The sequence below is a fragment of the Nycticebus coucang genome, chromosome 9 (genome assembly GCF_027406575.1).
Source record: "Nycticebus coucang isolate mNycCou1 chromosome 9, mNycCou1.pri, whole genome shotgun sequence".
Taxonomy (NCBI): Eukaryota; Metazoa; Chordata; class Mammalia; order Primates; family Lorisidae; genus Nycticebus; species Nycticebus coucang.
The window spans coordinates 108,067,391-108,081,794 of NC_069788.1; the positions used below are offsets into that span (position 1 = coordinate 108,067,391).

The 14,404-nt window shown below is 41.8% G+C and overlaps 2 protein-coding genes and 1 non-coding gene across 6 annotated transcripts in view; 2 read left to right on the forward strand and 1 right to left on the reverse strand.

Annotated features, from left to right (window-relative positions):
- The window catches only part of TMED8 (transmembrane p24 trafficking protein family member 8), a 79,915-nt gene that overhangs the window by 43,427 nt on the left and 22,084 nt on the right, over positions 1–14,404 (forward strand). For 2 of the 4 annotated variants that reach the window (XM_053601131.1, XM_053601132.1), the window contains exon 2: positions 11,667–11,783. The exons of the other annotated variants lie outside the window; for them this stretch is intronic. In XM_053601131.1, the coding sequence (XP_053457106.1) occupies positions 11,667–11,783 (117 nt within the window). The remainder of the gene's footprint in view (positions 1–11,666; positions 11,784–14,404) is intronic. 4 annotated transcript variants of the gene reach the window in all.
- Positions 5,068–5,171, forward strand: LOC128595261 (small nucleolar RNA U13). The gene has a single exon (XR_008382899.1). It is a non-coding gene; the product is annotated as a small nucleolar RNA U13 (small nucleolar RNA).
- On the reverse strand, positions 11,800–13,020 carry LOC128593261 (UDP-xylose and UDP-N-acetylglucosamine transporter-like). Its single transcript, XM_053601135.1, has one exon. It carries the CDS (start codon positions 12,830–12,832, stop codon positions 11,840–11,842), a length of 993 nt encoding a protein of 330 aa, XP_053457110.1. The 5' UTR covers positions 12,833–13,020; the 3' UTR covers positions 11,800–11,839.

Consider the following 14,404-nt stretch of genomic DNA (forward strand, 5'->3'; position numbering starts at 1 on the left):
CTCTTAACCCTCACTGAAGCCTTACAACCACCATGCAGCTATATGGCAAGAAAGGGGATTCATTACCACCCAAGGCTCTTCTATCATCAATGCCACACTTATTAAAGACCTCCTAAATGGAACTACACTTCCAAAGGAAATTGCCATTGTTTACTGTAAAGGTCACCACATTATTCCTAGATTCCGTCTCCAGCTCTATTCAGAGTGACAACAGCCCAGCTTTCATTAACCATATCACCTCACAAATCTCACAAGCCCTAGGAATTTAGTGACTTCTACATGTGCCTTATAGACCCAAATCATCAGGAAAAGTAGAACAGACGAATAGCATCCTTAAACAACATCTCACAAAATTAGTACTCCAAAACAAACAAGATTGGATTAAGCTTCTCCCCATCACCTTACTTTGCATTCACCCCACCCCTCTCAAATTCGTCTTTTTTTTTTTTGAGACAGTCTCACTTTGTCACCCTCAGTAGAGTACTGTGGTATTACAGCTCACAGCAACCTCCAGCTCTTGGGCTTAGGTGATTCTCTTGCCTCAGACTCCTGAGTAGCTGGGACTATAGGCGCCTGCTACAATGCCTGGCTATTTTTCGTTGTTGCAGTTTAGCCAGGGCTGGGTTTGAACCTGCCACCCTCTGTATATGGGGCTGGTGCCCTACTCACTGAGCCACAGGCTAAATAATGTATGGCAGAAATATTATTCTAGGCCTTGGTCCTCCACCAGACTCTAAGTCTGAAACCATCTGGTCCCAGACTTTTCTTTTTTGAGAGATTTTGTATTACTGATGCTATTTCCGTGATTGATATAGATCTATTCAGCATTTCTTTTTTTTTTTTTTTTTGTAGAGACAGAGTGTCACTTGATGCCCTTCGGGTAGAGTGCCATGGCATCACACAGCTCACAGCAACTTCCAACTCCTGGGCTTAAGCGATTCTCTTGCCTCAGCCTCCCGAGTAGCTGGGACGACAGGAGCCCGCCACCATGCCCAGCTATTTTTTTGGTTGCAGTTCAGCCGGGGCCGGGTTTGAACCCGCCACCCTCGGTATGTGGGGCCGGCGCCTTACCGACTGAGCCACAGGCGCCGCCCCCTATTCAGCATTTCTAATTCTATGTCTCACCTCAGCAAATTAAAAAGAATAGAAATTATTCCTTGTATTTTCTCGGACCATCATGGTATGAAAGTCGAACTCAATAGCAACAGGAATCTTCATACTCAGACAAAGACATGGAAACTAACCTTATGCTGAATGATAGCTGGGTAAAGACAAGATTAAGAAGGAAATCACCAAATTTTTGGAACAAAATGATACTGAAGACACAAATTATTAAAACCTGTGGGAGCCCACCAACTCAGGAATGGATTAACAAACTGTGGTATATGTATACCATGGAATACTATTCAGCTATTAAAAAAAATGGAGACTTTACATCCTTTGTATTAACCTGGATGGAAGTGGAAGACATTATTCTTAGTAAAGCATCACAAGAATGGAGAAGCATGAATCCTATGTACTCAATTTTGATATGAGGACAATTAGTGACAATTAAGGTTATGGGGGGGAGGAAAAGCAGAAAGAGGGATGGAGGGAGGGGGGTAGGGCTTTGGTGTGTGTCACACTTTATGGGGGCAAGACATGACTGCAAGAGGGACATTGCCTAACAATTGCAATCAATGTAACCTGGCTTATTGTACCCTCAATGAATCCCCAACAATAAAAAAAAAAAAAAAAACCTGTGGGATACTGCAAAGGCAGTCCTTAGAGGGAAATTTCATAGCATTGGAACCTTCCTTAAGAAAACAGAAAGAGAGGACATTAACAACTTAATGGGACATCTCAAGCACCTGGAAAAGGAAGAACATTTCAACCCCAAACCCAGCAGAAGAAAGGAAATAACCAAATTAGGGCAGAATTAAATGAAATTGAAAACAAAAGAATTATTCAGAAGATCAACAAAAGAAAAAGTTGGTGTTTTAAAAAGATCAATAAAATTGACAAACGTGGGCGGCACCTGTGGCTCAGTGAGTAGGGCGCCGGCCCCATATACCGAGGGTGGCGGGTTCAAACCCTGCCCCGGCCAAACTGCAACCAAAAAATAGCCGGGTGTTGTGGCGCGCCGCCTGTAGTCCCAGCTACTCGGGAGGCTGAGGCAGGAGAATCGCTTAAGCCCAGGAGTTAGAGGTAGCTGTGAGCCGTGTGACGCCACGGCACTCTACCGAGGGCCATAAAGTGAGACTCTGTCTCTACAAAAAAAAAAAAAAAAAAAAAATTGACAAACGTTTGGCTAATCTAACTGGAAACAGAAAAGTAAAAACTAACATCATCAATGAGAAATGATAATAGAGAAATAGCAACAGACACCTCAGAAATCCAAAAAAAAAAAAATCCTCAGTGATTACTATTAAAAAACTCTATTCTCAGAAATATGAAAATCTGGTGGAAATGGACCAATACCTGGAACCACGCCACCTTCCTAGACTCAGCCAGAAAAAATCAGAAATGCTATTTGCATGGTTCTTTTTTTTTTTTTTTAATTAAATCATAGCTGTGTACATTAATGCGATCATGGGGCACCATACACTGGTTTTATAGACCATTCGACACATTTTCGTCACACTGGTTAACATAGCCTTCCTGGCATTTTCTTTTTTTTTTTGTAGAGACAGAGTCTCACTTTATGGCCCTCTGTAGAGTGCCGTGGCCTCACACAGCTCACAGCAACCTCCAACTCCTGGGCTTAAGCGATTCTCTTGCCTCAGCCTCCCGAGCAGCTGGGACTACAGGCGCCCACCACGACGCCCGGCTATTTTTTGGTTGCAGTTTGGCCGGGGCTGAGTTTGAACCCGCCACCCTCGGTATATGGGGCTGGCGCCTTACCAACTGAGCCACAGGGCATTTTCTTAGTTATTGTGTTAAGACATTTATATTCTACATTTACTAAGTTTCACATGTACCTTTGTAAGATGCACCGCAGGTGTAATCCCACCAATCACCCTCCCTCCATCCATCCTCTTCCTCCCCTCCCTCTCCGCCTTTGTTTGCATTATTCTTAATGAAATAGGCCTCTTTACAGAGTGGCAAAGACAGGAAATAGCTGACAACAGCCTTAGACTTAGTTTCTTTGTTGGTAGGAAAATTGGGTGGCAGAAGCTCTAAGGTCTGTTTTTTTTGTTTGTTTGTTTTGAGACAGGGTCTTTTTCTGTTGCCCAGGCTAGAATGCATTGGCCCCATCATAACTCATTTGCAGCCTTAAACTCCTGGGCTCAAGCAATCCTCCTGCCTCAGCCTTCCAGGTAGCTAGGACTACAGGCTTGCATCACCATGCTTGGCTAACTTTTCTATTTTTTTTTGTATAGTTAGGGTCTTGTTTTTGGACAAGCTGGTCTCGAACTCCTGACCTCAAGTGATCCTCCTGCCTGAGCCTCCCAAAGTGCTGGGATTATAAGTGTGAGCCACTGTGCTGGGCCTCTAAGTTCTTTCTACCTATCAACTGACCAAAACTAGGTGTAATTTGCATGCAAAAAATGAGACTCAGCTTGGCACCTATAGCCCAGTGGTTAGGGCACCATCCACATACACTGAGGTTGGTGGGTTTGAACCTGGCCTGGGCCTTCTAAACAACAATGACAACTGCAACCAAAAAATAGCCAGATGTTGTGGCGGGCACCTATAGTCTCAGCTACTTGGGAGTCTGAGGCAAGAGAATCACTTAAGCCCAAGAGTTTGTGGTTGCTGTGAGCTGTGACACCGTGGCACTCTACTGAGAGCACATAGTTGAGACTCTGTCTCAAAAGAAAAATAATGAGACTACATTAAGGTTGGATAAACCAAATACTTGCCTTTCATTTTTACTTTTATTTTGTTACCAAACTCTGACATTTCCATTGTTTGAGGTTTACTTCATCGAGTTGTACTTTCCTTGCTCTCTTAACCAGAGGGGATTAAATGAGGGGCTACCTAAATACACTGAACACCATATGCTATATGAGTGTTTAGGAGAGGCTAAGTGGATAAACCACAACAAACCACCCTCAAACCACAACTTGGTAAGAGCAAAAATAAAAATAAATAAATAAATATCACCCGATTGTTATGAGCACAGCCACCTGGGTTTAAGTTCGAGCTCTGTGTCTTAATTTCCTTACCTGCAAAGTAGCAATGATAATGCCAACCATAGGCATCTTATGAGCTTGGCACACGGCTTTTATTATGCATTTCACCTATATACTCCTTGAAGGCAAGTCATTATTTAATTATTGGTGAATGAGTGGATAAATAAATGAATGAAATTATAAAAGTCCTTTACCTGGGCAGCGCCTGTGGCTCAAAGGGGTAGAGCGCCGGTCCCACATGCTGAAGGTGGCGGGTTCAAACCCAGCCCCGGCCAAAAAAAAAAAAAAAGTCCTTTACCTGACCTTAGAGGAATGCTTAGTGAGTGATCTGACCTTATTGAAAATAGAAGTGATATTCTACATACTTTGACACTAAATTCAGTTCATTTAATCCTGCACCTCACTCTTCCCTCTCTGTTCTGCATAATTTAAATATTTACTTTCCCAAAAATATGATTCTTAAATTAGGATTAATTTTGTGGATACTTGTTTTAGAAAATGAGTTTTCTGGGCTCAGTGTCTGTGGCTCAACTGGCTAAGGTGCCAGCCATATACACCTGAGCTTGTGGGTTCAAATCCAGCTCAGGCCCGCCAAACAACAATGACGGCTGCAACCAAAAACAGCTGGGCGTTGTGGCGGGTGTCTGTGGTCCCAACTACTTGGGAGGCGGGAGACTAGCTTGAGCCCAGGAGTTGGAGGTTGCTGTGAGCTGTGATGCCACAGCACTCTACCCAGGGTGACAGCTTGAGGCTCTGTCTCAAAAAAAAAAAATTTGAGTTTTTCTAAATGAATGGTTATGACTAAAGTGTGACTAAGATACTTGAATATGATAACTTGAATAATTTATGTGTTAGGCCTCCTAGAGTACAAAGTTTATGCCCAAAATATTTTTGGAAAGAGGAAGTTGGTTGAAACTGCTAGATTTTTTAAAAATAAACACGATATTTGATCCTTTTATAGTTCATAAGCATGATGATTGGGTTTTCATGCACATGCGTGAGATGTGCCACCCACAAATCTTGTTACCATGTTGGCCTATCACCTGTCTGACATTAAAAAAAAAATTAAAAAGATACATGATAGGGTGGTGCCTGTGGCTCAGTGAGTAGGGCACCGGCCCCATATGCCGAGGGTGGCGGGTTCAAACCCAGCCCCAGCCAAACTGCAACAAAAAAATAGTCGGGTGTTGTGGTGCGGGCGCCTGTGGTTCCAGCTGCTTGGGAGGCTGAGGCAAGAGAATCGCTTAAGCCCAGAAGTTGGAGGTTGCTGTGAGCCGTGTGACGTCATGGCACTCTACCCGAGGGCGGTACAGTGAGACTCTGTCTCTACAAAAAAAAAAAAGATACATCAATTGTCCTCATATCAAAGTTGAATACATAGGATTCATACTTCTCCATTCCTGTGATGCTTCGCTAAAAATAATGTGTTCCACCTACATTCAGGTTAGTACAAATGCTGCAAAATCTCCATTTTTTGATGACTGAATAATATTCCATGGTATACATATACCACAGCTTACCAATCCAAGGACATTTAGGCCGTTTCCACATTTTAGCGATTGTAAATTGGGCTGCAATAAACAGCCTAGTGCAAGTGTCTTTATAATAAAAGATTTTTTTTTACCTTCTGGATAGATGCCCAGTAATGGGATTGTAGGATCAAACAGAAGGCCTAGGTTGAGTTCTTTGAGGTTACTCCATACTTCCTTCTAAAAAGATTGTATTAGTTTGCAGTCCTACCAGTAGTGTAAAAATGTTCCTTTCTTTCCACATCCGAGCCAGGATCTGCAGTTTTGAGATTTTGTGATATAGGCCATTCTTGCTGGAGTTAGATGATGTTTCAGGGTGGTTTTAATTTGCATTTCTCTAATAGTTAGGGCTGATGAGCATTTTTTCATGTGTTTGCTAGCCATTCCTCTATCATCTTTAGAGAAGATTCTATTCATCTCTCTTCCCCACTGATGAATGAGATTGTTGGGTTTTTTCTTGTGGATTAATTGAAATTCTGTATAGATCCTGGTTATTAAGCATTTGTCTGATTCAAAATATGCAAATATCAGGCGGCGCCTGTGGCTCAGTGAGTAGGGCGCCAGCCCCATATGCTGAGGGTGGTGGGTTCAAACCCAGCCCCGGCCAAACTGCAACAAAAAAATAGCCGGGCGTTGTGGCGGGCGCCTATAGTCCCAGCTGCTCGGGAGGCTGAGGCAAGAGAATTGTGTAAGCCCAAGAGTTAGAGGTTGCTGTGAGCCATGTGATGCCACGGCACTCTACCCGAGGGCGGTACAGTGAGACTCTTGTCTCTACAAAAAAAAAAAATATGCAAATATCCTTTCCATTGGGTAGGTTGTCTCTTTGCTTTGGTTGTTGTCTCCTTGGCTGTACAGAAGCTTTTCAGTTTAATTAAATCTCATTTGTTTATTATTGCTGTTGTTGCTATTGCCATGGTAGTCTTCCTCATAAAGTCTTTCCCCAGGCCAATATCTTCCAGTGTTTTTCCTAGTCTTCCTTTGAGGATTTTTATCATTTCATTCCTTAAATTTAAGTCCTTTATCCATCTTGAATCAATTTTTGTGAGTGGAGAAAAGTGTGGGTCTAGTTTCAGTCTTTTACATGTGGATATCCAATTCTCCCAACACCATTTATTGAATAGGGAGTCTTTCCCCCAGTGTATGTTCTTGTTTGGTTTATTGAAGATTAGGTGGCTGTAAGTTGTTGGTTTCATTTCCTGGTTTTCTATTCGATTCCAAATGTCTGTGTCTCTATTTTTGTGCCAGTACCATGCCGTCTTGACCCTATTCTTGTAATAACAGCCTAAAATCTGGTATGGTGATACTCCCAGCTTTGTTTTTATTACTAAGAACTGCCTTAGCTATACAGGGTTTTTTCTGGTTCTATACAAAATGCAGAATCATTTTTTCCATCTTTTCCATCTTGAAAGTAGGATGTTGGTATTTTAATAGGGTTGGCGTTGAATCGGTAAATTGCTCTGGGAAGTATAGACATTTTAACAATGTTCATTCTTCCCAGCCATGATCATGTTATGTTCTTCCATTTGTTAATGCCCTCTGCTATTAACTTTCTTAGAGTTTAATAATTTTCTTTATAGAGGTCCTTCACTTCTTTTGTTAGGTATATTCCTAAGTATTTCATTTTCTTTGGGGCTATGGTGAAGGGAGTTGTGTCCTTAATTAACCTTTCATCTTGGCTGTTGTTGGTGTATACAAAGGCAACTGACTTGTGGACATTGATTTTATATCCTGAAACATTACTGTATTTTTTGATGACTTCTGAGAATCTTGTGGTTCTCTAAGATCATAACATCAGCAAAAAGAGTTTGACCTCCTCTGCTCCCATTTGGATGCCCTTTATTTTCTTGTCTTGTCTAATTGTACTGGCTAGAATTTCCAGCACTATGTTGAATAGTAATGGTGACAGTGGACAGCCTTGTCTGGTTCCAGTTCTAAGAGGAAAAACTTTCAGTTTTACTCCATTCAGTAAAATATTAGCTGTGTATTTGTCATAGATAGCTTCGATCAGTTTAAGAAATGTGCCGCCTATGCCTATACTCCTCAGTGTTTTAATTAGAAAAGGATGCTGGATTTTATCGAATGCTTTTTCTGCATCTATCGAGAGGATCATATAGTCTTTGGTTTTGCTTCTGTTGATACGGTGAATAATGTTTATGGACTTGCATATATTAAACCAGCCTTGCATCCCTGGGATGAAACCTACTTGATTATGATGTATGACTTTTTTGATGATAAGCTGTAATCTATTGGCTAAGATTTTGTTGAGAATTTTTGCATCCATATTCATTAGTGAAATTGGTCTGAAATTCTCCTTTTTGTTTGGGTCTTTTCCTGGTTTTGGTATCAGGGTGATGTTTGCTTCATAGAATGTGTTGGGGAAGATTCCTTCCTCTTCAATTTTTTGGAATAATTTCTGCAGTATGGGAATAAGCTCTTCTTTGAAGGTTTGATAGAATTCTGGTGTGAAGCCATCCAGATCAGAGCATTTTTTTGTTGGGAGATTTTTTTATTGTTTCTTTAATCTCAGTGCTTGCAATTGGTCTGTTCAGGAGATCTATTTCATCTGGGCTAAATCTAGGGAGAGGGTGTGATTCCAAATATCCATCCATTTCCTTCACATTGTCAAATTTTTGGCATAAAGTTTCTAGTAGTATTCAGAGATAATTTCTTTTTTTTTTTTTTGGACTGTGTCTAAACACTTTAGAACTTGATAGAAATCTATCAAGTACATTAATGATTGTTTTAGTTGGGTGAAAATGAGAACAACAAATCAAAAATAAATTACTGATAAACATGAAAAAGAAAGATAACACTTATGTGACAACAGAATTTTGGCAAAGGACATGTAGACATGAAACTAATATAGTTAAAATATCCATCTTCTCCTCTTCCTTTATTTATTTGTTCAGTGTACAGGGCAAGAGGTGTGCAAAACACACACATACACACACATACTGCATTTTCTGGCTATGTCCTTTGCTATTTGCTTTTTGCTCCAGCATAGAGTTTTAGATGTTTTAAACATCAAACTCTTTTGTAAACAAACTATATCCCCTATCTCTGAAGCACAAAATTAAACAGTTTTGACCCTGACAAAGAGGAAAAGCATTTAACAAACATTTCTCCTCTAGTTAGATATGAGTAGGCTCTGCTACAAGATGGTTTATTTGCTCTTTTGAAAAATCAGTTAACCGAGGGGAATGCGTTTTTTTTTGTTTGTTTTTTTAAGAGTGAAGTATTAACTAGTATCCTTTAGATATATTTCCTTATGTCTAATACTAGAGGGTAAAACCAGCTGACAGGGCATTTCGGGCGTTCTGTTCCTCCACACGTTTGCTGTGCTGTCTGCGAGCTCTAATCTAAGATCTGTCCATATGCATCCTCCTATTAAATAGACCAGCCAGTATTCATGCTGAGAGGAATCAAACACGCTCTAAAACCAGAATCTAAAACCTAATGGGCCCCAGTGCTGTCTGTGTGCATCAACATGTCTCAAATAACTACAAATTGTAATGTGTTCCGTCAACAGAAAAAGAGTGACACTACCTTATGTGAAGCTGTACATTGTAAGAGTTACTTAGACTCCAGATATGTAGCAATCAAAGAGCCCCCAGGGATAGGTTCTTCTACTAAGCAATAAAAGTAACTTTGGTTGTTTTTATTTTCAAGAGGTTATTTAACACTTGGACATGTACAGCACCAACGATTCTAAGGAACTCCACATATTTCAAAGTTAGTGGCTTTGATTCTACATGTGAATGGGTTCACATGTAATTCAGCATCTTTTAGAATAGACCATTACTGGCATTCGGAAATTGTCAATGTCTAGAACAACAATTCACTCTGTAAAACCAGTGAGTGTGGTGAAGAAATAGTATCCATAGTTTTTTTTTTTTTTTTTTTTTTTGTAGAGACAGAGTCTCACTGTATGGCCCTCGGGTAGAGTGCCGTGGCGTCACACGGCTCACAGCAACCTCTAACTCTTGGGCTTACGCGATTCTCTTGCCTCAGCCTCCTGAGCAGCTGGGACTACAGGCGCGCGCCACAAGGCCCGGCTATTTTTCTGTTGCAGTTTGGCCGGGGCTGGGTCCGAACCCGCCACCCTCGGCATATGGGGCCAGCGCCCTACTCACTGAGCCACAGGCGCCATATTTTAAGTAACAAAAATCCGAGGCAGTTTAAATGCCTTCTCCATGCAACCGGGTGGTTCTAAGATATTTGTCTTCATTGCTGCTGCTTGAACTTACCAAAGAATAGCTCCAGACAGTGGAATAATGAGCCCAGGAAACCTGGAGAATCCCATTTCAATTTAAGAACACAATTTACACCCAGAAAAAAATGGGGAAGCCTTTGTGTCTAGGCAAAAAGAAAGTGGCCAGTAAGCTTAGCTGCTCACTGAAGAGCATCCTCTGGTGTGAGGTTAACCAAGGTCCCACCCAGTGAAGCCAGGGGAAACCAAAGCACACCGACTTCCTCGCTCTTTGATTGCAGAGAGCAACACAAGAGTGTGCACACCACACACACCACAGTGACAGCAGTCCTCTTTCTCCAGATTATCCTGTACATACGAGGAAAACCAGCCCTTTGAAATGATTAGCAAGAGAGAGGCATGTTTCTACATATAATAAACACACACCACACCACCCTTCCCTCCACACGCAAGAAAATGAACCTAGCCACTAGCATTACACCTTTCATAAAGTTAACTCAAAATGGGTCATAAACCCAGATGTAAAATGCAGGACGTGAAACTTCTATAAGACAATGCAGGAGAAACTCTAGGTGATCTTCAGTCCAGAGATGAGCATTTTTTACTATGCATAACAAAATGTACGTAACATAAAATTTAGAGGGCACATCTAGAACATTAAGAAATCTTTTTTTTTTTTTTTTTTTTGTAGAGACAGAGTCTCACTTTACCACCCTTGGTAGAGTGCTGTGATGTCACAGGACTCACAGCAACCTCCAGCTCTTGGGCTTTCGTGATTCTCCTGCCTCAGCCTCCCGAGCAGCTGGGAATACAGGCGCCCGCCACAACGCCTGGCTATTTTTTGGTTGCAGTTCAGCCGGGGCCGGGTTTGAACCCGCCACCCTCGGCATATGGGGCCGGTGCCCTACTCACTGAGCACAGGCGCCACCCTAGAACATTAAGATATCTTATAGAAAAAAAAAGAATCACTTTCAATAGTGGTTGTGATGTGATCTGATTTAAATGTCACACCCACTACAGACTTTAGTCTGTTCATTCGCCTGACTGGTCGTTTACTCTATCAGGGTTGTCAGGCAAAGCTGAATCTCCTGGTTTCAAAGCCTTTCAAAGACTCCTCTCCTACGTGGGACCCATCCACCCAGCCTGTGAGTGCCTGGCTGGGCCTCTGGGGAGCAGGGTCAGCTGCTTCAGGGTCCTCCTGCTGTCACCATCTGGGCCTACGCTTACAGGCTTCCTGGGCAAAAGCCTCCCTTCTCCTGGTCCATAAACAACTTTTCTTTCTTTTTAATCCTGTGCCCAATGAGACATGCTGCAAGACTGTTCTAAGCACAAAAAGCAACAGATGGGAACGCATCCGACTTTTGCACAGGGACAAAAAAAAATGCAAAATGCGGAAGTGAGGTGTCCCACCAGTGTCCCTGGAGCTCTGTTCCCAGGGCCAACTGCTTCTTCCCCAGCAGGCAGGAGGAAGTCTGGCCCTGATGTTACTGGCGTCTCAGCTTATTTGGCCACTTGTGTGTTCCTGGTAATGATGGCACCTGGACTGTCTGACTGACTAAAGACTGCTGCCGAAGAGTGTAGAGGTGACAGGAGGAAAGCAGATGAGACCACGGGATGACAATGACAGCTACGGCAGAGAAACATCAGAGGAGCAACAAAAGGGATGATCTTGTCCAAGACCACAGACATTAAGCCGGTAGTTCTGGGGACTCAGAATTCAATAAAATAGTACTGAATATTTTGGTAAACAAAACAGAAATAACAAATGAAAAAGCTGTTCGGTAGTACAGACCTCTTCTTCTGTTTTAGGGTTGAGAGATTTCTATTCAGAGTCTACATGTGGTCTGCACACCCATGAGAAAAGGGAGAAGCTGCCTCCTTCTGAGATTCCCTGGTGCATGTTGGATTCATTCAGCATTAGCACAGGTGACCTCGCCAGACCCCTCCCTCCCTGCAGCACTGCTCTCTCTTGCAGGCAGACCTCAGTTCTGCTTGTCATCTTTCTGAGGCTGACGTTTTGTGGTCCCCAGGTTGTTCCACACCTCTGTGTACATTAAGGTCCCAATAAAGACAAACAAAGTGCCCAGCCAGTGCCACAGAGTGAAAGGGTTCTGGAAGTACAGGATGGAGAAGATGAGGCTCACAAACTTGCGCAGGGTCACCACGAGCGTGACGGTGAGGGAGGCACACTCGGTGGTGAGGATGAACAAGCCCCAGATGCAGACGTACTGAGTGATGACGTTCATGAGGAGGTAGAACCACATGATGGGCATTGTCATACCAAGGACTGGAACTTGGTATAACTCAGACTTATTGAATAGAACTGCATGGTCAAAAATATCAGAAGCCAAGAAGATGAAGCCAGGAAGTGGAAGGGCATGATTATAAAACAAAGCCTCCTTGGAATGTTTCCCAGATTGTTTGTATAGAGTCTCTTGGAATATACCCATCCTTGCTGACATCAGAAGAGCAAAAGTCAGTGCTCCAGTACCTAGTAACCACCACGCAAATGCCTGGAATCCATCATTCTCACTTGAGCTGGACTGGGAAGTCACCTGTTTTGCTGACATGAAAGTGCAAATAAATATCCCCACAGACACCAGGGCAATGGAGGTGTATTTGAATATACTGTATCTTTTCTTCAAGATGATAATTCCTAGAATCATGTTAGCAATTAGAGAACCACATCTGAATATCATATGCAGAGGCATGGCAATGTTGAGATTCAGGGCATAGTTGTTCACGCTGACGGTGAAGAACATGGTTACCATTATCACATAGTTCCTTATGGGGATAGCTGGTGGCTTCCTTCCTAAATCAGCTTCAAAGAGGAAGCCTTCCACAGCAATGAATAAAAACTGTGCAAATGTCACGATGTTCCCACATCCTGGGTGCTTCCGGGCCAGGAGCTCTAGGAAGAACACGTTACTGCAGCAGCCTGCAAATACCAGGCCCACCTCGAAGGCAGGACACATGGCTGGAGCAGGGGAAGGGGAAGGAGCGTGCAGAGGAAGTGCCCGCCTATACTGCTACTCTAGGAAGCCGGCCAGCTGCCCCCATAGCGACGCAGAGCATCTCACCGTCCAGGAGCACCACTCTCCCGGGGGACCGCAGCAGTCTCCCTTTCCCCCGGGCCGCCACAGACGCTGCAGGCTGAGGAGCTGTAGTTTGCAGTTAGCCTTGGCCCCATTCATCCAGAGATAATTTCTTATATCTCTGTAGCATCAGTTGTTATTTTCCCTTTATCATTTCTCATTGAGGTTACTAGATATTTTACTTTTTTATTTCTACTTAGTCTGGCCAAAGGTTTATCTATTTTAGTTTTTCAAAAAACCAACTCCTTGTTTCATTAATTTTCTGAATGATTCTTTTGTTTTCAATTTCATTGATCTCTGATTTAATTTTGGATATTTCTTTGCTGGGTTTAGGCTTAGATTGTTCTTCTTTTTCCAGTTCCATCAGATGGTTTGTGAGTTTGCTGATGCACTTTCTGTTTTTTGAATGTGGGCTCCTAAAGCGATAAATTTTCCTCTCAGAACTGCTTTTGCTGTATCCCATAGGTTTTGGTTAAAAAAAGAAAAGAAAAAATAGTGACTAATTCTCACATAAATTGGATTTAATTTTGACCAAAGTACATTACTTAAGCATTAATTTTTAATTCAACTTGTTAATATGTTGTTTAGGATATTGCATCTTCATTTATAAGTGAAATATGTTTGTAATTTCCCCTTTATAATAATATATTTTCTCTAATTTTAAGTGTATCCAGATTAAGTAGAATGATTTTGAAGTATTTCTTCTTTTTCTATTGTCTATAAGATATGACATGATCTGTTTTTTTAAAATTATCTTTTACTTTATTTATAAATATTAGTTGTCTATTTTTTGAGACTTTGGAAAAAAAATAATAAGAAGAAGTTAACTGATGACTCCATACTGAACCTTACAGTCAAAGCATTCTTTAATAGACATACTCTTATCTGACAATGTGAATGTTACTTTCTTTGCATTATTATTACTATTATTGTTTAATATTTCAATGCAGCAATTGTCTGATTTCTTTTCTTTTTTTTTTTTTTTTTTTTTTTTGTAGAGACAGAGTCTCACTTTATGGCCCTCGGTAGAGTGCCGTGGCCTCACACAGCTCACAGCAACCTCCAACTCCTGGGCTTAAGCGATTCTCTTGCCTCAGCCTCCAGAGTAGCTGGGACTACAGGCACCCGCCACAACGCCTGGCTATTTTTTGGTTGCAGTTTGCCCTGGGCCGGGTTTGAACCCATTACCCTTGGCATATAGGGCCGGCGCCCTACCTACTAAGCCACAGGCGCCACCCTTCTGATTTCTTTTCTGAATGTATTTATCTTCGTTGTTCTTTATGAGTTTTTTGTTTCTAGTCCTTATCTTAAACATTATTATTGTTATTAAAATTTAAGCCTTTTTAATTCTGTGAAGGCAAAAAGTGGAAACCTAATAAACACATGTATATGTAAAAAAAGAACAGATACACAATATTTAATTCTTTCATCTCAGATATTTAATTCTTTCTT

Coding starts and splice junctions, on each gene's coding strand:
- LOC128593261 (XM_053601135.1), bottom strand. CDS start 12,832: ATGTGTCCTGCCTTCGAGGTGGGCCTGGTATTTGCAGGCTGCTGCAGT.